We start from the raw sequence: 21811 nt of genomic DNA, 5'->3' as shown, positions 1-21811 counted from the left end.
ATAATGTGTGTCACCTTAGCTGCGTGCCACCCTGGATGACTGCTGGAGGGAGGGTTGGGTGGTCTCCAAAAACACCCTGTGGGAACACCCGTGGTTCAGCTTGGCAAGAACTCAGGCACCAGGATGCAGGCAGTAACTCAGACTCCTCTTTGATTCCTTTTGGCTTTTTGGTATTTCTTGTTAGTTTGATTTAGATATCATTTTTTGTATGTTTATGAGTGTATTGGCTAGATGTATGTATTTGTACCACATGAGTGCATAGTGTCCTGTGAGTTCAGAAGATGCCATCAGATCCTCTAAAACTGGAGTTACGGATGGTTGTGAGCCACCATGTGAGTAGTGGGAATCAAACTTGTGTCCTTGACATGAGGAACAAGTGCTCTTTTTTTGCCTTTATTTTAAATTAATTGATTGATTGATTGATTGATTGATTATTCTATTATCAGCTTGATACAGTACAAGTTCTTATCCTAATAGTGAAATGTTTCACTGAGGCTTGCCCAGTGATTGAGTAAAACCAAAACTTATTATAAGCCACAGTCATCCTAGGGTCCCCCCTGCTATGTAGCCTCCCTGGTTCTGTGCGACAGTTTTAACATTACTGGGTATGCACTTCAACATACCATGTAGCAATTTTCTTTGGTTGTTCCTGCAATTGTTTTGATTGGGTAAAACTGAAGAATCCATAAAACAAAGCCTGGGATTTTAAAGTAGCTTTCTAATGCAAAAACTCTTTTAGGATTGTTTCAAAGATTGGCAAAACCCAAGCAAGACTGGTGGCCTGAGTTCCATCCCAGGGACCCACATGGCAGAAAAGACAACTGACTCCAGAAAAACAATGTCCTCTGACTTTCCCATGTGCCGTGTCATGTACACACACACACACACACACACACACACACACACACACACAAACTCATACTCACACACCCACAAACCCACACTCACACACACTCACGTCTATACGCACCCACAAACACACACTCACACACTCACACACACACCTACATATACCCACAAAGCCACACTCTCACACACACTCACGCACATGCATACACACACCCACAAACCCACTCATACACACTCACTCACACGCACACCTACATACACCCACAAACCCACACTCTCACACACACTCACGCAGATGCACACACACACACACACACACAATAAATAGATGAGAAACACGTAGAAGATAAACAGCACAGACTGTTGGAAGCATCACTGAAGGGACATGAGGCTCTGGAATAAATTGTATCTTTATGGCATTAGACAAGTTCAACTCATTTTCTGTCCTGCACATTCTACCCAAACAACCCTCTAAATGCATCCCACTACTATATATTCTTTAAGAGTTAATCATATTTCCAAATATTTCTAATTGTATTGAGAGAATTGGCCATGTTATAAAATTAGTACATCCCTGAGCAAAAGGATTATAGTTTCAGGGAAATATTCTCATTACTCGGTAGAATATTTGGCAATTGGCTATTCCATAATTATCCTGTAATCTTTATTAAATTATTTTTAACTATAGATAGCACTGCTAACATTTACTGCTCTGTTCTGTTTATTGTTGAGCTCAGAGTAGAACATTTGAATGGCTTCAAATTTTAGCATTTATTGTACAACTAAATCTAAATAATTCTATTACGGCCAATATCATTTGAAGACTAGTGTTGAAACACAGAAGGACCCTGGAGGCAAGGGGCTGTAGAGAGGCAAAATCTATATTCTGTTAAAGTCCCATTGTAAGGGTGTGGGGGTGAGGAACTAGCTACTAGAAAACCCATTAATCTTCTTTTAGATGAAAACTACAGAAATAGAAATGAAGAAAAGATCACCAACTTCAATGAAGACTACGCTGGACATCTTGGAAGAGACTACCCTCAGGCAGAAAGGAGGTAAAGTGAAAGACTTCTTGAACTCTACTCAGTAATGCAGGAACTAATTGCAAAATCATTTCTTACATAATTGGGCAGTTTCTTTATAATCTAGGAGGTTGCAAGCAAAATATAGGTAAAAGCATTATGATATTATAATGAGTAATATAGAAACATTCAGAATAACATTTCTTCAACATTAGAAAGTATCATTAAAAAGTATCAGTGAGGGGTTGGGGATTTAGCTCAGTGGTAGAGCGCTTGCCTAGCAAGCACAAGGCCCTAGGTTCGATCCTCAGCTCCACAAAAAAAAAAAAAAAAAAAAAAAAAAAAAAGTACCAATGAATAATCACATACTGCATGTGGTGCCAGTTGAATTTGAGAGAAGTAGACATATACATAAGGAGGTAGAATTAAATCACAGCTGTGTAGTATCATTTTCAGTATTTAGCATAATCATTTTGTATCCACCTCCTGTTGCCGTTGAAATGGGCTAAGTTTCAGTATCATCTGTATCATTGCTAATGAGAGCCACAGGAGCAGTTTGTCTTTTCAATTAATTGCATGCTGCAGTTTCCATGGTTCAGATTTTCGTCACAAATAAAGTAACAAATTAGTATTTCTCCTGGGCAGACTCTTAGTACTTCTGTAGGGATGGGAGGTTACATCCGGACTTTGATTGTAGATTCTTCAAAGATCACTTGTATAATCATGATATCTCAGAGTTCTTTAGATTCAAGTAAGTTTTTGGTTTTTGGGGCTTTTTGTTTGTTTGTTTGCCTTCCCCCCAGCCCCTCCCCTCCATTCCCATCTCCTCCAGGGCAAAGACTCCCCTGGGGGATTCAGCTCAACCTAGTAGATTCAGAGAAAGCCTGATCTGACCTAGTCTGGTGATCAGATGGCTAAACACCCTAATGGTAGTGCTGGAACTCTCATCCAATAACTGATGGAAGTGGATGCAGAGATACTTGACCAGGCCCCAGGTGGAGCTCCAGGAGTCCAATTGTCAAGAAAGAGGAGGGACTGTAAGAGTGTGAATTATTGAGACCAAGATTGGAAAAGCACAGGGACAAATAGCCAAACTAATGGAAACACATGAATTATGAACCAAAGGCTGTGGAGCCCCCAACTGGATCTGGCCCTCTGGATAAGTGAGACAATTGAATAGCTTGAACTATTTGGGAGGCACCCAGGCAGTCTGACCCGGACCTGTCCTTAGTGCATGAGCTGGCTGTTTGGAACCTTGGGCTTACACAGGGTCATTTTGCTCAGCCTGGAAGGAGGGAACTGGACCTGTCTGGACTGAATCCACCAGGTTGAATTGAATCCCCAGGGGAGTCTTGGCCCTGGATAAGATGGGAATGGACGGGAGAGGCTGGGGGGAAAGTGGGGTAGGGTGGGGAGGACAGGGGAACCCATGGCTAATGTGTAAAATTAAAACACAAATATAATAAATAAAAAAAGGAAAAAATAAACAAAGAAAAAAAAAGACATGGGTAAAATTGTAATCTCAGTTTTAAAAAATGCTACCTAGATTGATCTGTAGACAACTCTATATTTATTTTACTAATGACTGATGTAGGAGGGCATAGCCTACTGTGGGTGGTGTCACCCCTGGGCAGGTGATCCTGATTTGTATAAGAAATCAAGCTGTTGAACCATGGGGAGTAAGTCAGTAAGCAGCATTTCTACATGGCCCCTGCCTCAGTTCCTGCCTCCAGTTTCCAGCCTTGAGTTACTTCTCAGGGAATGATGAGCTGTAAACTAAATTAAAGCTTTGCTTACCCAACCTGGTTTTGGCCAGTTGTTCATCACAGTGACAACAAGCAAGCTATGACAATTATCCTCCAGTTATATGTAGGAAAAGCCAAGCCAGTCAATGTTTGTTGTTTCCAATTTTAAACGTGCTTTCTTTGTTCTGCTTTCTCAGAGAAATAAATCTTCTTATGTGTTTGCTAAGCTCTTCCAAAGCCTCTTGGTGTGTGGTATCATCAAATATTTTATATTGTGGGTCTACCCTCTCCCTGTGTTATGATCACCCACCATGCCCATTATTTATGTAAGTCCTCAGTATTTCTATGGAATGAAATAAATAGAGGGGTTTTTAATCATTTCTTTGAGCAGGCAACACAAATATAATAAAAAAAATTAAAAGAGAGCTGTTTACATATACAATCTCCTACAGATTGAATTATTAGTCAATGCATCTAGTAAGTCAATTGCTCCCAGCACATTGACTATGTTCTTTAGACAAGGTGCATTTAAGTTTAGCATAGCTGTCATATTTTTCTTTTCTCATTCAAGGTATATTCATTTAGGACATATTTAAGTAACTTAATTTTTATCATAAATATTTTAAAGCCATGCTATTTTCTTAGGCTGAATCATCTTTTTCTGTTCTCATCATTTTTTTCATAGAAAAGAGTTTAATAATAATTCACTAGAAGTTACATAACTTAAATAACTTTACAAAATTAATAATATAATGTCAAATATATCATACCACATACAAAATTATTGGAAAAACTCTCGCATTATTAAATCCTCAGTGAGGAACTATCATGAAAAAATAGGCAATTTCCTTAAAAATTAAATATTCACAAAAATGCCTTACTTTTACTTTAGAGACATAATGTTCATAAGACCACACCAAAAGAAGAAAAAAAAAACTTTCTTATATATATTTCAAACCACAAACACAAATATTAAAAATATTAAAGTGAAAAATAGGATAAAATTTAGCCAAGGTAGCATGTCTTGTGAATAAAACAATTCTATAAACCTAAGAGTCCAGTATTCATCCTTTTAGGCATATAGAATCTTCATGGCTTTGGAATCCTCTGACAGGGCAACCCAAGGGAGGTTAAGCAATGTCTTTGTGATAGGGAATTTCTTGGTTTAGAGAGTGCCTTATAGGTTACATGTTCATTTAACATTAAATCTTCTTTAGCTAAAGAGATTTGCTCTCTATGTCCAGTCTGCCATAAGTCAACCAATGTTCTAAAATTCTGCCTTTCTTCATGATCACTCAAAGTGCAAAGTTCACTAGCTGTCTGACAGCAGGTCTCCAAATCAAAGCACTTGGAGTTTCCCTAGAGTCTCATTGAGGAGGCTTACAAGGTTTGGTGCTATCTATATAAGCTGAGCCAAGTGACGTGCTATATTTTTGCAAGTTCACAGAGCACTAGCTTGTTTGGCTGAAGTTTTAATGAGGAATAGTCCTTAATACCACTTGAGATTTTGTTTTAGTCTTAGTTTTAGTTGTTTTGTTTGTATTTTTATTTATTTATTTATTTATTTATTTATTTATTTATTTATTTATTTATTTATTTTGGTAAAAGAAGGCCTACTCTCTCCTCCCTCCCCCCATTTAAGCTGTTTTATTGGTTTGAATTTCTTTTTAGTGTATCCATAGCCTAACTCATAAGCTTTGCTCAAACTGTAACAAGCAGATGTTAACAAACTATATATATTTACAAAGAAACATACATTTCCATCATTCTCTTGATTTAGATCCTCAATATTTACAGTTTAAAAAGTCGGTGTCTCCAAATCTTTCCTTCTAGGTCAGGTATATGACTCTAATGTTCATCAAGGTTCTTTGGTTTATACCACGGATTTTAGATTAGGTCAGTAACAGTTTCAGATATGGCAAACTTTATATTGGCTTCTTCATTTTGTTTGTGACAAAGATATACATGTTATATATAGTCTTTCTTTTCCACCCACCAATTAGTATGGATGAATTGATGTCCAGTGCTAGTCTTTTAATATTTCATGTACTTCTAGGTGATTCTCTTCCCTCATCAGGGCTTGATAACAGTAGCCTTGGACAGACTCTTTCTACAAGAATAGAATAATACACTTCAATAAAAAAAATAATAAAAAGAACACACACACACACTCACACACAGTGTGTGTGTGTGGGGGGGGGGTTCAAGACATGGTTTCTCTGTGTAGTTTTGGTGCCTGTCCTGGATCTTGCTCTGTAGACCAGGCTGGCCTCGAACTCAGAAGAGCTCCACCTGGCTCTGCCTCCCAAGTGCTGGGATTAAAGACATGCATCACCACCGCCTGACAAGAGCATATTTTTGAATCTATATTCTATTACCATCCTTATAAAATAAAATAGATATGCCTCTTATTGATAAATTTTCAGGGGCAAGATGAATCAGACTGTAATGGATTCTTTGTATTTTGACAGAAGTTATTTGATTACATCAACTTAAAATTTGAAGCTTATATTTTGTAACAACTTTCTTCTTTTTCAAAATGACAAAGCTAATTCAGCAGAAATGTCTTCATGTCTCTAATACAGGTTAGTCTGCATTGATATTTATGATTTACAGGTCCAAGATCTTACCAAGATTAATAACTAGAGGAAACAACAAATGATTCCAAAAATACCCTTATTTCCCCAGGACTGTGGGATGCCTTACTGTTACTTAAAAATGATTGTAACATTGAGTTTTTTACATATAGTACAGTCCTTCATTGCTTTTTATAAATCTTCTCAAGAAACAGGATTAACCACATAACACATTAATTGCTATTTCTAAAGGCTACTATTTATTGTATTTCAAAGTTAATCATTGAAACTACTTTTCTAAACATGTAAAATTGTTTTCAATTTTTATTTTATTTTAAATTATACCCAAATGAGATGGCAAAATAAATTATAATTTTTGTATCACTATGCTTACCATTTTTTAAATAGTTGAAAACAATGGATTAAAGCTTCCATGATAACTTCTTGAGTAAAATAATAAATTGTATTTATTTATTTAAAATTTACTGTTATACTCATCCTATTTCAATTCCAGAATAATTTTAAGATAAATGATAATTTTACTATTTAAACTTAGGTAATTTAAAATTTAATAAAAAATAATTCAGTGTTCTTAAATTATTTTCAAAATTAAGAGATCTATTTTGTCAAATTTGCTGTTGAAAAAGCATTTTTTCATTTACTTTTATTATTATTATTATTATTATTATTATTATTATTATTATATTATTATTATTATGTTATGTGTGTGTGTGTATGTGTGTGTGTGTGTGTGTGTGTGTGTGTGTGTGTCTATGTGAGTATGTTCATATGCATGCATGTACCCATGGAGGCCAGAGATAATCATTCTCCCAGAAACTGGAGTTGCAAGTGATTGTGACTCATCATACCTGAGTGCTCGGATCAAATTCTTGTACTCTGGAAGAGCAATATACTCTCTTAACTGTTGGTCTATCTCTCCAAGGCAGTCTCCTAAATATTAAATTTAAAGAAAATACAATGGCAAGGGAATATGAATTTTTAGACCCAAGTATGCCACCAAGAATATCAAACGTGTTGCTTACATTATTCTCATTGAACTGATTAGATAGACTCAGCAGTTTTTTGCTTTGTCCAAAGGTTATCAGATCACGTTTGTCCTGAAGAGCAGTCAGAGTTGACTTTGTAAAATATTGTCAGTAAACACTGTAATAAAATTTTGAAACTAGAAATGAATGTATTGAGGAAGTTCAGAACCATGATCTGAAAATGTAACCGTCTTGTTAAATAAGAAACACAGAGCCAAAAGCTAAGAGTTCAGAGCAATGGTTGAGAGCTGAAAACCTTGCCCTTCACAGCTACTGCTGTCTTTCCTCTTTGCAAGAGACCTACTTCCTATAATATTCTCTTTTTTATAGACTTTCTGTTCTGCCTTTTCATTGGTTATAAACCCAAACACATGACCTCCTCATCACTGCCTGTCTGTCTTCTATGGTTGGTATTGAGATTAAAGGCATGAGTCTCCATGCTGGCTATATCCTTGAACACACAGAGATCCGCCTAGCTCTGTCTACCATGTGCTGGGATTAAAGACATGTACCAGCACTGCCCAGCTTCTGCTATGGCTTGCTCTGAGCCCAAGGCAATTTTATTAACATGCAAATAAAATCACATTTCAGTACAAATAAAATATCACCATATTCCCCCTTTTCTATTTTAGTAAAAAAAAAAAAGGAAAAAATTTATAACTAATATAAGAAAAACTATATACAAAAGTACAATAACTATAAGCAATAAGTAACTAAACAATGTCTAGTCCATTTATATTTGACAAATTCAGAAAAAATAATTCCATTATCTATCCTATTTTGGTAAGTCCAAAATGTACCTGATTCACTTTCGTTTTTTTTTTATAGTTGTTATGATAATCTTCTTTTATTTTTATTTTTTTCTTTAATATTATGTGTTTTAAATGTTATACATCAGGCATGGGTTCACTTCTCCTCCCCACTCACGTCCCCACCCTCCCCGCAGCTCCTCCCCTCCATTCCCATGTCCTCCAGGATCAAGGCACCCCTGGGGATTCATTTAAACCTGGTGGATTCAGTACAGGCAGGTCCTGTCACCTCCTTCCAGACTGAGCAAAGTGTCCCTGTATAAGCCCAAGATTTCAAACAGCCAGCTCATGCACTAAGGACAGATCCTGGTCCCACAGACTGGGTGCCTCCCAAACAGTTCAAGCTATTCAATTGTCTCACTTATCCAGAGGGCCTGATCCAGCTGGTGGCTCCCACAGCCTTTGGTTCATAATTCATGTGCTTCCATTTGATTGGCTATTTGTCCCTGTGCATTTTGCAATATTGGATTCAACAATTCACACTCTTGCAGACCCTCCTCTTTCTCAACAGTTGGACACCTGGAGAACCACCTGGGACCTGGCTGAGGATCTCTGCATCCACTTCCATCAGTTATTGGATGAGAGTTCCAGCACGACAGTTAGGGTGTTTAGCCATCTGATCACCAGAGTAGGTCAGATCAGGCTTTCTCTCAACCATTGCCAGCAGTCTACAGAGGATATATCATTGTGGATTTCTGGAGACCTCTGGAACACTCTGCCTATTACTGTTCTCATGTGGCCTTCATTTATCATGGTCTGTTATTCCTCATTCTCCCTTTCTGTTCTTGATCCAGCTGGGATCTCCTGCTCCCCTAAGTTTTCTTTCCCTCAAATCTTGCCCTTCATTACTCCCACTGTCGTCCATGTTGTTCATGTAGATCTCATCCATTTCTCTGTCATTGGGTGATCCTTGGGTCTTTCCTAGGGTCTCATTTTCTAGGTAGCCTCCCTGGAGTTGTGTAGCAGTCTAGTCATCTTTGTTTTACATCTAGTATCTTCCTATGAGTGAGTACAAACCATGTTTGTCCTTCAGAGTCTGGGTTACCTCACTCAGGATGATTTTTTCTAGATCCATCCATTTGCCTGCAAACCTCATGATGTCATTGTTTTTCTCTGCTGAGTAGTACTCCATTGTGTATATGTACCATATTTTCTTTATCCATTCTTCAGTTGATGGGCATCTAGGTTGTTTCCAGGTTCTGGCTATTACAAACAGAGCTGATACGAACATAGCTGAGCAAATGCCATTGCGGTATGATTGAGCATTCCTTGGGTATATGGCCAAGAGTGCTATAGCTGGGTCTTGGGGGAGATGGATTCCCAATTTTCTAAGGAAGCGCCATATTGATTTCCAAAGTGGCTGTACAAGCTTGCATTCCCACCAGCAGTGGAGGAGAGTTCCCCTTGCTCCACATCCTCTCCAGTATAAGCTGTCTTCTGTGCTTTTGATCTTAGCCATTCTGACAGGTGTAAGGTGGTATCTCAGAGTCATTTTGATTTGCATTTCCTGGATAATTAGGGATGTTGAGCAATTCCTTAAATGTCTTTCAGCCATTTGAACTTCCTCTGTGGAGAATTCTCTGTTTAGTTCTATAGCCCCTTTCTTAATTGGACTGTTGGACATTTTGATGTCTAATTTCTTGAGTTCTTTATATATTCTGGATATCAACCCTCTGTCAGATGTGGGGTTGGTGAAGACCTTTTCCCATTCTGTAGGCTGTCGCTTTGTCTTGTTGACCTTGTCTTTGCTCTACAAAAGCTTCTCAGTTTCAACAGGTCCCATTAATTGGTTGTTTCTCTCAGTGTCTGTGTTACTGGTGTTATATTTAGAAAGTGATCTCCAGTGCCATTGCGTTCAAGAGTACTTCCTACTTTCTCTACTATCAGGTTCAGAGTAGCTGGATTTATGTTGAGGTCTTTGATGCACTTGGATTTAAGTTTTGTGCACAGTGACAGATATGGATCTATTTGCAGCCTTCTACACATTGACATCAAGTTGGCCAATTTACATTACAATTTTTAGCTCAGTGATCATAAAGACAATAGAGGACATGAATTTTACTTTGTTATGGATTACTATAGACTATTTGTGTTTGCTTATTCCAGAGACAAGATCAAGATCTGTAGCACTATTTGCATGAAAACATTTAATTTGTCGGCTATCAAGAATTTAAACAATTTTTCAATAATTGGCTTTTCTCATCTTTCATTTCAGAACCAGAAATATCCAGGAAGAAATGCCCACTGTGTCGGCATAAGTTTACTAAAACCTGCTGCATCTGGGACTGCTGCCCTTGTTGGATCAAACTGAGCAAGTTGGCTGATGGAATTATAGCACAACCATTTGCTGATCTTTTCATTGTCATATGCACCATTTTAAACATATGTTTCCTGGCTCTTGAACATTTTCCAATGAGTGAGGAGATCATGTATCTCCTCAGCATTGGAAACTTGGTAAGACCTCATCATACATTGTTTTCATTCATAGATTTAGGTTTTTTTAATTGCTAACCTCATTGTTTTATGTTACAAATCCTCTGTTGCCATAGGTATAGATTGTATTGCTATTGAGTGAGATGTTATATTTATACCATGTTCACTCCTGTCTCTACATTGCAAATACTGTTTTAATCAACAGTATTATTGTTGATTATTGTCCAGAATGTAAAATAGTCACTTGTCTTTCATTATAATGTTGAAACTGGTATGAATTTAAAGGCTATATATACATGACTACATAATTCTGATGAAACTAAGTTTTTACAATTTGAGTTCAAAATTCTGCCACTTAAATTTGGAATCCTGGCCTGGGTTCCAGTGATTTGATTTAGTGTTTCTTCATTTCCAAACATACATTCTAGGTATGGCTATCCTATAATAAATCTAGAGCAGGGGTGTGGTAGTAACACTGGCAGCCTTCTTCTGAATTCTGAATACTGACTACAGCAGTACAAGGCCCAGTTCATCCCAATGTCTCTTTTTATCAAATATTGGAATTTATCATTTTAGCAATGTACTTTGAGATTCATGTATAGTTTTTCATATAACAATGCAAGAAAATGAAATAGACTTCTATGGATTTATAAACATGTTAACACTCAAGCAAATGTATGTTGCTAAATTTCTTAACCCCTTTTGTTATTTAGTTACTAAGTACTATACACAAAACCAAACAGCAGTCCCTTTCAAACTATACATTTCCTTGATACTGAAACAATAACAGAATGCAGGCGGGTTTACTCAGTGGTTAAGAGTGCATGCTATTCTTTTAGAGAACCTGAGTTCAGTTCCTAAAGTTCCAGCACCCACATCTGGCAGCTCACAAACTGCCTGTAACACCAGCTTCTTCAAGAATCTGATTCTTCTGGCCTCTGCATGTACCTGTACACACACACACACACACACACACACACACACACACACATGCACACATACACAATTGTCAAAAAAATAAATAAAATTGTTAAAATAATAGTTTAGTAATTCCTACCAGTATAACTTTTGAATGATCATTTCTATAAATTTTTTCTGGAGTTTTTCTAGATCATATATGTATGGTTTTAGATTATAATATAATTACAGCATTTCCCCCTTCTCTTTCCTCCCTTCAAATTCTCCCTTCCCTACTCTCCATCAATTTTGCAGACTCTTTTTTGTTCTGACAATTGTTATTGTACATGTGTGTGTGTGTGTGTGTGTGTGTGTGTGTGTGTGTGTGTATGTATTTCTTATATTCCTTCATGAGTTGAATGATTAAGTGTCTTAATATATATGCTCTATCTCCAAAGGAGCTATTAAAAGATAGTAACTTTTAATCAAATACTCAGTTTTTCAAGAATAGCCTTTGTTATATTATAATATTCCATAAACCAGGTCCTGAAATAGAAAATTAAACAAAATGTATGACTTTATTATCATACAGACCCTGAAACCAACCCGGGTCTGAAAAGAACTGTGCAGCAGGCAAGCGTGTGGAGCTCACTCCACTTCACAGGACTGTATGCGAGTGTCGGGTGCAGCCATGGGAAACACTTCTTACCCATATGTTTGGTTTCCTTTTAGGTTTTTATTGGAATCTATACAATAGAAATGATTTTGAAGATAATTGCTATGCATCCATATGGGTATTTCCAAGTAACATGGAACATTTTGGACAGTATAATTGTCTTTTTTGGTTTAACAGAAATCTTCCTAGCAGGTATTGAAGAGATAACTGTTTTTATTTTGTTCCCGGTAAGTAGAATTTAAGAACTACTAGTTTTTATTTTATCATAGTATATCTCATTTTCTTGAACATGAAATGACACTATTGAAACATTTAAAGGGAAATATTAGGATCCTCTGTTAAATTAATTCCATCATGAAATTAGTATTTAATATTTTCTGTGTGTATAAATGTGGGAGAAATCTAATATATTATGAATACACAATGTGTTATAAAGAAAAACAAGAATGAAGAGTGTATATTTTCCCTACCACATATTAAAATCCAAACATATCACAATAACAAGTACAATATTGAGTGGGATTTAACAAGTAGGTTAAAAACAAATGAATAGATTTAGTTCATAAAATTATAAAATGTGTAAGATGAATTATTAATGTAAAATAGTCACTTGTCTTTCATTATAATGTTGAAACTGGTGTGAATTTAAAGGCTATATATACATGACTATATAATTCTGATGAAACTAAGTATGCAAGTTTGCATTATAATCAACACTGATCTTTTATTGTTGTTTCTCTTTTAATTTGCATTTATTTATTAGTTGAGATTTATTAAACTTGGGAAATATGGTCCACCATTTGAGAATTTGATGCGAATCCTTGGTAACACATTGATGGTCCTGAAAGACTTGATCCTGTTGCTCTTCTTATTCGTTTACTTCTCTGCTGTGTTCGGCATGAAGCTGTTTGGTCAAAGTTACAAAGATTGTGTCTGCCACATAGACGAAGACTGTCAGCTCCCCCGTTGGCACATGAGTGACTTCTTCCATGCTTACATGATTGTGTTCCGAATTCTCTGTGGAGAGTGGATAGAGACATTATGGGATTGTATGAAGGTCGCAGGCCAGTCTTGGTGTATTCCTTTTTACGTCATGGTCATTTTAATTGGAAATTTATTAGTAAGTATTGCATTCCTTTATATTTTTCTTAAGGAAATACCTGGTATACTGTACATATTTGTATATGATGGGTTGATGGGATCCAGTGATTTATAGCTCAGTTGTCTAATATAGTAGGTACTTGGTGATTTTATCAATTGAAATTTAATTGGCCCAATTTGAGATATGCAGTAACTGAGAAAGACCTACTGGATTTGAAGTTTTATGCCAAAAGAATTTGTGTAATTAGCAGTTTTATATTTATGATATAATAATATTGAAGTACATATAGTTTAATAAAATTCCTTAGTATATCCTTTCTTTATAATTGCATTGTGATTTTCACCATATTTCTATTGGCTTGCACTAGTTCATAACCTTGCTAGCCAAAGTAGCTTTGACATCATGTGGAGAAGGATTAGACCTTGCAGTCTCCAACCCCATGCAGACATATGGAAGCATAATCCCCTTGTAACTCTATTCCCAAATATTCTTTATCCATTACCTTTTAAGAAGTACTTAAATGTAACCCTGGCTGTTAAACCTACCTGCACACTGGCATTACCTGGGGGATTGTTAATGGTGTCCTCATACCTCAGATCCACACCCAGAGAGTCTGATGTCTCCATGATGAAACAAGCTTCCACATAAGATAAACTAGAGTAGCCTTGTGATATGAAATCGATAAGCCTTATCTTTCCCACCTGGAAAAAAAGAAATCAATCAAACCACATAGGCGGTGCTGAGAACTTGAAATTAGTTTTGTTTGGTCGGGGGGGGGGGTGTTAAAATGCCTGCTAGCCATCACAAGGCATCATGCTCATTCCCTAGCACCAAAACAACTACAACAGCAGCAAGAACAACAACCCACAAAACAATGGAAGTTTGTGCAACGGATCCTGGTAGCACCACATCTGACACTGAGCACCATGATGCATTCGTGTTTTTGTGTCTCAGATCAGAATTTTTAGAGGCCTCTTTTTATCATATAAAAGGAAACAATCAAGATATATTAAGCATCATTTTCCTTTATTTTTTTAAGATACTGTACCTCTTTGTGGCATTGGTAAGCTCATTCAGTTTATATGATGCTACAATACCAGAAGTGAACAAAGAAGCCAAAAATTTTCAACTTGCCATGGCCAGGATAAAGAAAGGAGTAAACAATGTGCTTCTTAAAATATTGTGCACAAAAAGAACTATGTCTACAGAAGCAAAAGACCAAATACATGATACAAGTGTTAAAGACAATGTTTCTGGCCACACTCTTTCTGAACTGAGTGACAGCCATACGTTCCTGAGATATAAGGAAAAGAGCAGTGGCACAGAGAACACCCCTGCCACTGAATCAGAAAGCCAGTCACTGATCGCTAGTCCCACTGTCTCAGAAACTGTGCCAATTGCTTCAGGAGAATCTGATATAGAAAATCTGGATAACAAGGAGACTCGAAGCAAGTCTGGGATTGGAGACAGTAAAGAGGTAAGCAGTTCATCTGTATTCATAATTCTGCATGGATTTGTGATTCTGTTCAAAAATTAAAGCAATATTGAAATTACAGAGTCAGATTGCACGTTTGATCCTAACTCCACCTTCCCTAACTACTGTATTTCATTGTGTTGACCAAACCACTTAAACATCCAAGTTTTTGTTTCCTCATCAGAAAATGAAGATATATTTTTGGAGAGAAGAAGTAAGAAAATTATCATAGTAACACAGAGAATTTTCCTAGTATAGAGTGACCATGCTGGAGATATTAGATAGTGTAACTGTGAAATTCTATCAACTAATAAGCAAGACAATATGGGGTGATGAAAAAAACCCTTTAAGGCACCTAAGTTTGTGAAATCAATATGTATGATAGGGAGATTCGAATGCCATGTGCATTATCATCTTAAAGATGTGAGACTACCTTTGAAGAGGCCATGATGCTTTCTTACTTGCTAAGACTTAAATTCTACTCCATTTATTCTGCTGTGTATAAAATATGTAATGAATTTAGACTAAAAGAAAAAAAATCAGTAGTTTGAATTGTGAAAAGCTGATAACTTTATAAAGTCCTGACTTAAAACATAACAGGCACATTTTAGTAGTATAGATATTGTTCAGTTAGCTTTTAAAATACTTAACATTGCATCCTTTCCATTCACAAACAACTTAATGATTTAATGAAATGTACAGGTTAATAAAAAAAAAAACAAAACATGCTTACAACAAGCACTCTGTGCTATAGGCTCTTTGCTCTGGGTCTCATTGGGCATCATCTCAGGTCACTCAAAGGGCCCAGAGAAGGACAAGTTGTGTCTTTTCCACATCTCCATTGTGCCTGGCATCTCTGCCCTCAGAGCTCTGCCAGTTTGGCACCTGCTGTCCATTATAACATCATCTGACACAAGTTCAGGATTGGTAATCAGTAGCCTCAGATTTCTTTGAGGGTACCAATATTCTTGATGTTATTTACCCTTAATTAAGAACAAGATGATGGAAATCCCTATTCATCACACACCCACACATCTCTATCTTTTCTGAAGACTTAGCTTCTGCACATATCTAGATAATATTGATATTTACCATCGTACAACTAACTGGTGGTTCCTTGGAAACTCTTTATAATATCATTAGAAAGTCTAGAGCACAAAATACAGAATAAAACAATTATGTAAAATAACTGTGTTAGTATTTCAGAATCTGTTAATAATATTGTATTATTATATATGCCTTTATTTGGTTAAATAACTTCTTAAAGATTTATTCTATTATGTATGTGTTTAACTATGTATTTAGTCTGGTATTTTGTGGATTATGTAGCTCAAAAATATTAATATACATTGACCTAAAAATGCAACAAATGAATCATAAAAAACACACTAATTAACAAGATATAATATTTTTTATTTGTGCACATCTATCCTTCCATGAAAATATTTATGTATGTACATATTATAAGAGTGACCAAATTACATATCAGATTGTAGAACTTTTTTATAATATAGTGCTATATCACAATTAATTTTTCATGATATTTAACTAAAAAATAAGTTATTACTATAATTTATATTTTGTTCTATTTGCAACATAATAAAATAAAGCTTTTGAAAGATCATATCTATAGCCTATGTACAAGTGTTTGAAATATTCAAAAATATACCTGGTGTATCATTTCAACAACTGAATCCATGCATATTATTTTTCATTTACTCAGTGTCTTTTAGCAAACAAATACATTGATACAGTTTTTTTATTTCACCAAAACTAAATAAAAATTTCAATAATAAAAACATATGTTGAGTAATACTTTTCTGCCCACTTTGCATCTTTGCTTAAGTGGCACCTTTTGCGGAGATGATGACTGGTCATGTAAAGACTAAAGCAAAGAAAGCTTCCCATTACCCTGATTGTACACAAGATCAAACATTGTTGAGGTCCTTTTCCAAACTCTACCTAAATAATCCTGAATTTATAATTTTATTTTTATATGCTCATGTTCTATTTGTCTTAATTAGAAATACTATTTGGTGCTACTGACATATTGGATCCTGGCAAGTTTAAAAGATGATATGTTTGTGTACATATTAAAATAAGGCAAACTGAAGCATTTAATACATGTATAAAGCAAACATCATCATAATCCATCAGCCTTGTGCTTCAGTCAAAGGCGAGTAGGAAGCAAGAACCCTCTCTTTTCAAAGGAGCCTCTTACATAGCTTGTCCATTTACCACATTCTCTCCTGGGCACTGTTCACTGTGTTTTTACTCATTTCACATCATAACTTTACATCCAAAGTTGAAGAGACAAGACTGTTTGGAATAGTTTTAACAGTTATATTGAAATGCATTCTTGACTAACATTAGCATAGAAGAATGACTTACTATGATACTCTCTGTCTAATTAAAATTTCATTTATGTGGAAACTCTCAAAATTAAAAACCCAGTAGTTTTTAACTAAGTGAAAGTCTTAAAATTCAAAACCCAATTATTTTTGAAACTATGTTTAAAGTGCTTTTTAGATAATCTTTGATTTTTGTCTAATGTTATTTTCACTTAAGTATTTCAAACCATTTTAAAAAGCAAATCTTTATTTTCACAAAAAAATTTTATATCAGCCCCAAATTACCTTGAAGTCTTTTGACTTTGACAAAATCTTTCCATATATCATATTTACTTCTGAAAATGAAACAAACAACTTTTTTTGTTGGGGCTCTTTTTTTTCCTAGAAAATGAAGCAGTCTAGTTCATCTGAATGCAGCACAGTTGATATTGCTATCTCTGAAGAAGAAGAAATGGTCTATGAGCATGAAAAGCCAAAGCTTCACAAACATGGCAAGTTGAAGTTTCTTTGGAAATTTTATTCAAAATTAGACTAAATTACTCTGAACCTAAATAATGATGCAATGTTTACTTTTAACCTGAATTCTAGAAAGGTTGCATATATATTAAAATGTGTACTCATTCACCCAACTATAATTAACAGATCAGTAAGTATGAAGGAAAAAAGTCATCTTTGGGAAAACAGACAGAGTCTGTTTGGCACAGTCTAATGTGGCAGTTACAAAACTGTCTCTGGAATTAGCAGGTTGATTTTCCATATCTACTGCCTGTTTTCTTTTCCCCTCATTGCCTCCTAATCTAAACAATGATAAACCTTGTGAGATGGTTAAAAAGATTAGTGTATGCATTTGTGTGTGCAATCCTAGAAGATAATCTTTTCTAAACAATAGCAACACTTAATAATGTCATCAACATCATCATTATCCTAGCTCCCTGATTATGCCTATTGAGATTGTTACTGACATACTTGATAGAGAAAGGATCTGAGCACTTGTGTGTTGGTGGAATATATGGATACTGTTTACTCAAATGCAGTATCCATGCTATACATAATATTAAGACTATAATGTTCATATTTAATTCCATACTGTAGTTATGCAACTGAGTACATTACACTAGAACCTGAAAAACAAAGTATAGCTAAATCAACACTAGAATATATATATATATATTTCCCTAAAATACTTTCATACATCACATATATTCTAAAGTGAAATAAGATAATTTTAGACTTTAAAAATTGAATCAAAATATCTATAAATTTTGTAGGAAAAAGAATAATTGTATGTTTAGATATTTTACATAGAGATTAGTAAGTCTACAGTGTACAATTTCATTAAGCTATTCACCACACAAGATATATAACATATACTTCTCAGTACTGTATAGTTCAAATGTGTTTCCTAGCAAGATTAATAAATTACTACATTTTTAGACTTTTGAAATCAATTAAAAGTAATCAAACTACTAACTGCCAAAAAAAAAATGCTGCTTGATTAGTAGCTTTAAAATAAGAATGTGTTTTGGCTGAAAAGATGACTCAGAAGATAAAGTGATTATTATACAATCAATGACAGGACCAGAATGTGGATCCCAAGGGTCCACATGAAAGTCACTCATGGAAGCATATGTCTATAATTCCAGTGCTGGGGAAGAAGACTCAGGGATGGATCTTGCGAGCCAGCCAGTCTAGTTGGAATGGTGAGAACTAGGTCCAGTGAGAGACCTGTCTCAAAACACCGATGTAGAAGCAATTGAGGAAGACATCTCAACATCCAACTTCAAACTCATTTACATAGGAAAATGCCACTTACAGATACACATGAATATAGCAGCAACTTAAGTACTATGATATTAATCACCTAAGACAAAGGTATAAATAGATCCCATTTTTAGAAAGAAACATAATCTGACACTAAAAAAAATACTGAAATATTTTTTTAACTTTACATTCCACTCACACTCATATATTCACATACCTAAAATAACTATAACCTTGTTGAACGACGTATTTGTTTGTATTGGCTCTCTCTGACAAGAAGACAGGCTTCCTGCAGCTACATATACTCAACCCATGAAGTCCTCAGCATTCCTGACCACATCTTCAAATTGTCTCATTCAAGTTTCCCATTTCCATGCTGCCTGAAAATCAGTTCCAAAGAAATTTAGGTGACAATATTATATGTGTTAATGTAAGTATGTCTTAAATCATTACACTGAGTATTGAAAATGTGATTCACAAGCTATCGCACACGTGTGCACATTTGGGGTAGCATGGAAAAACTGGTTTTATTTGCATTAATTCTCTTCTACATAGGGTAGAAGAACGTTCTGTTATATCTACCTTCTCAGTTATTCTTTCCTCTTCCAAAACCACAAGTTCAGTTCTTCTTTGCTCCTCACTGATCACAGACCAATGAGCAGCAGTAAAAAGACAAATGTGTGTAAATCACAGGCCATCAATAGCAGATTCAGTAAAGAAGTAAAATAAGATAAAGCATCTAAAGTTTGAGATGTTTACTCTTTGTGAGTCTTCTAGGCATTCACTTCTAACAGTTTCCTCCTTGGCAGGTTATGAACGAAGATCTTCACCTGGTCAAGTCAGTAGAGAATCTAAGAATGGTAATATTTGGAAGAATATAAGGAAAACTTGCTGCAAGATAGTAGAAAACAACTGGTTCAAGTGTTTCATTGGCATGGTCACTCTGCTCAGCACAGGCACTCTGGTGAGCACTCAGCCTCCATAAATGTCATGTGAAAATACTCTATAAGACTTTCAATTCAAGATAGTCGCTATGCCAGATGACTTTACCCAGAATACTTAATATAGCTCCAGATTTCATGTTCTGCAATTTGTTAGCAATAGAAACTGTGTCACACGTTATTAGGAACATTGTGGACAAATGATACAACATTAAATTTAATATCAGTACTATTTTATGATATATGAATTTTGTATCATTGGTATATCTATGATAAAGTTTATATTTATAATATATATATATAAATTCTTAGTATTGATGTTAAATTTAAGTTTCTAAATTAAATAAACAATAATTTCAAAATTACATATTGTAGTGGGAAAAGGAAGTGAAAACAGATAACACTGATTTTAATGGTTGGGAGTGGGGTCAGGAGCGGGGAGGACAGGGGAACCCATGGCTGATATGTAAAATTAAAACACAAATATAATATAATAAAATAATAATAATAATAAATTGGAAAAAGAAAAAATTTAAACACCCGAATTGGCATAGTGTACTCTACTACAGTTTCTGTAAAGATTACTGAAAACTGGTGTCTGAGAAGAAACAAATGAACACGTCCAGGCTGCTGTGACTTGATTGTTAACAAAACATCCCAAGTCTAGAACCATGTTCTGACTCTGCGAAGTAACTCTCTCCATGGGTAGCCATCCATTTGTGGATTCCCTGTTCAGTTTATACATTTTTGATGTTCATAATAATTCATTCAAATAGGACGTGCATATTTTTCACCACTCTTTTTGTTGTGCAGCATATCACTTTGCTGTGATGGTATGAGCCTTTCATCCATGCTTGCCTGTTTAATACTTAAAAAAAATAATAATTTCATGGTACAAGCAATCCAAACTTGATCAGAGGGCATCTTAGCTTGAATTTTGGTAAACATCTACTGTGACTTCAAATGCTCTATTCAGTCCATGAACAAACATTTGCAAAACCACTGATCTCATAGTGAGTGACTAGAAAGCTCAGACATCCCCAAGTAGGATGGCCAGGTGCCCCTTTCAGTTTCTTTCTCCACCACAGGTTCCCCTTGAAGCATATCTTCATATGACTCAAATGGACAGGCTACTAGGAATGTAGCTGAACAGCTTTAGAGTACTTCTCTTTTGCCAGGTTCAGATGAAAAGAAATAAGTCATCTGAGTCACCTTATGAGTATGTTGGACCAGTATTCTCAGGCATGGAATTTTGCCTTTGGGTCTGACATGGTCCAGTGAGCAATGTCTTTCTCTCTTAGTAGTAGCAAACGTATCCCCACCCCCATACCTCAGCATCTAGTGAGCTTTCCATTCCATGTTTACTCATAAGGTCCAAGTCACAGGACATCATAATGTAGCATGTTAATTCAATATGCATTTTTTTGTCACCAAGAAGACTCCAACAACAGTGTGTCTGTCCTTTCACCCAGGCTTGTGCTCTGATTCCTTGATCTTATTGACATCTGAATAATGCCTCCTAATTGTGTCTATATTGTAAGACCCAGAATGTGTCTGACCTCATTTAAGTGACAAAGGACCATGAAGATATGACTAAATTCAGGATCATGAACAAAACAGATGGTCCTAGGTTCTCCACATGAATCAGAAGTAGTTACAGTGGTCCTTATAACAATAATATTATTCTTATAAGAGTTAAGTGTTATTAAATAAAGATAGAAGTAGAGATTGGAATGACATGCCTTCAAGATGAAGGAAGATGTCACAAGACCAGAGAAAATTGGAAATTCACTAACCAGATACTGATTTTCACCCAATGAAACTTATTCTGTATCACATTTCAAGAATTGCTGGGGCTAGAGAGATGGCTTGTTGGTTAAGAGCACTGACTGTTCTTCCAGAGGATCTAGGTTCAATTTTTAGCAACCACATGGCAGCTTACAACTGTCTATAATTCTAGTTCCAGGCGACCTGACACCCATGGCAAACTACAAATGCACATAAAATAAAAATAAATAAATTTAAAAATGAGGGCATGGACTGGAGAGATGGCTCTGAATTTAAAAGCACTGGCTGCCCTGCAGAGGACCCGAGTTCAGTTCCCAGCACCCACATGGGCAACTCACAAC

The 21811-nt window shown here is 35.6% G+C and overlaps 1 protein-coding gene and 1 long non-coding RNA gene across 2 annotated transcripts in view; one reads left to right on the top strand and one right to left on the bottom strand.

The window, feature by feature from the left end:
* The window catches only part of Scn7a (sodium voltage-gated channel alpha subunit 7), a 90379-nt gene that overhangs the window by 53199 nt on the left and 15369 nt on the right, over positions 1 to 21811 (top strand). Inside the window, exons 11-17 of the mRNA XM_036183641.1 lie at positions 1808 to 1904; positions 10263 to 10501; positions 12110 to 12280; positions 12817 to 13173; positions 14195 to 14632; positions 17366 to 17471; positions 19551 to 19705. Of these exons, the coding sequence (XP_036039534.1) occupies positions 1808 to 1904; positions 10263 to 10501; positions 12110 to 12280; positions 12817 to 13173; positions 14195 to 14632; positions 17366 to 17471; positions 19551 to 19705 (1563 nt within the window). The remainder of the gene's footprint in view (positions 1 to 1807; positions 1905 to 10262; positions 10502 to 12109; positions 12281 to 12816; positions 13174 to 14194; positions 14633 to 17365; positions 17472 to 19550; positions 19706 to 21811) is intronic.
* LOC118581486 lies at positions 11954 to 19948 on the bottom strand. The gene is made up of 3 exons (XR_004944703.1): positions 19324 to 19948; positions 18959 to 19121; positions 11954 to 13856 (listed from the first exon to the last, which is right to left on the bottom strand). It is a non-coding gene; the product is annotated as an uncharacterized LOC118581486 (long non-coding RNA).

This window comes from Onychomys torridus, chromosome 4 (genome assembly GCF_903995425.1).
Source record: "Onychomys torridus chromosome 4, mOncTor1.1, whole genome shotgun sequence".
Classification (NCBI taxonomy): domain Eukaryota; kingdom Metazoa; phylum Chordata; class Mammalia; order Rodentia; family Cricetidae; genus Onychomys; species Onychomys torridus.
Note: the sequence above shows the minus strand (reverse complement) of the source record. Positions and strands in the feature narration are given on the sequence as shown.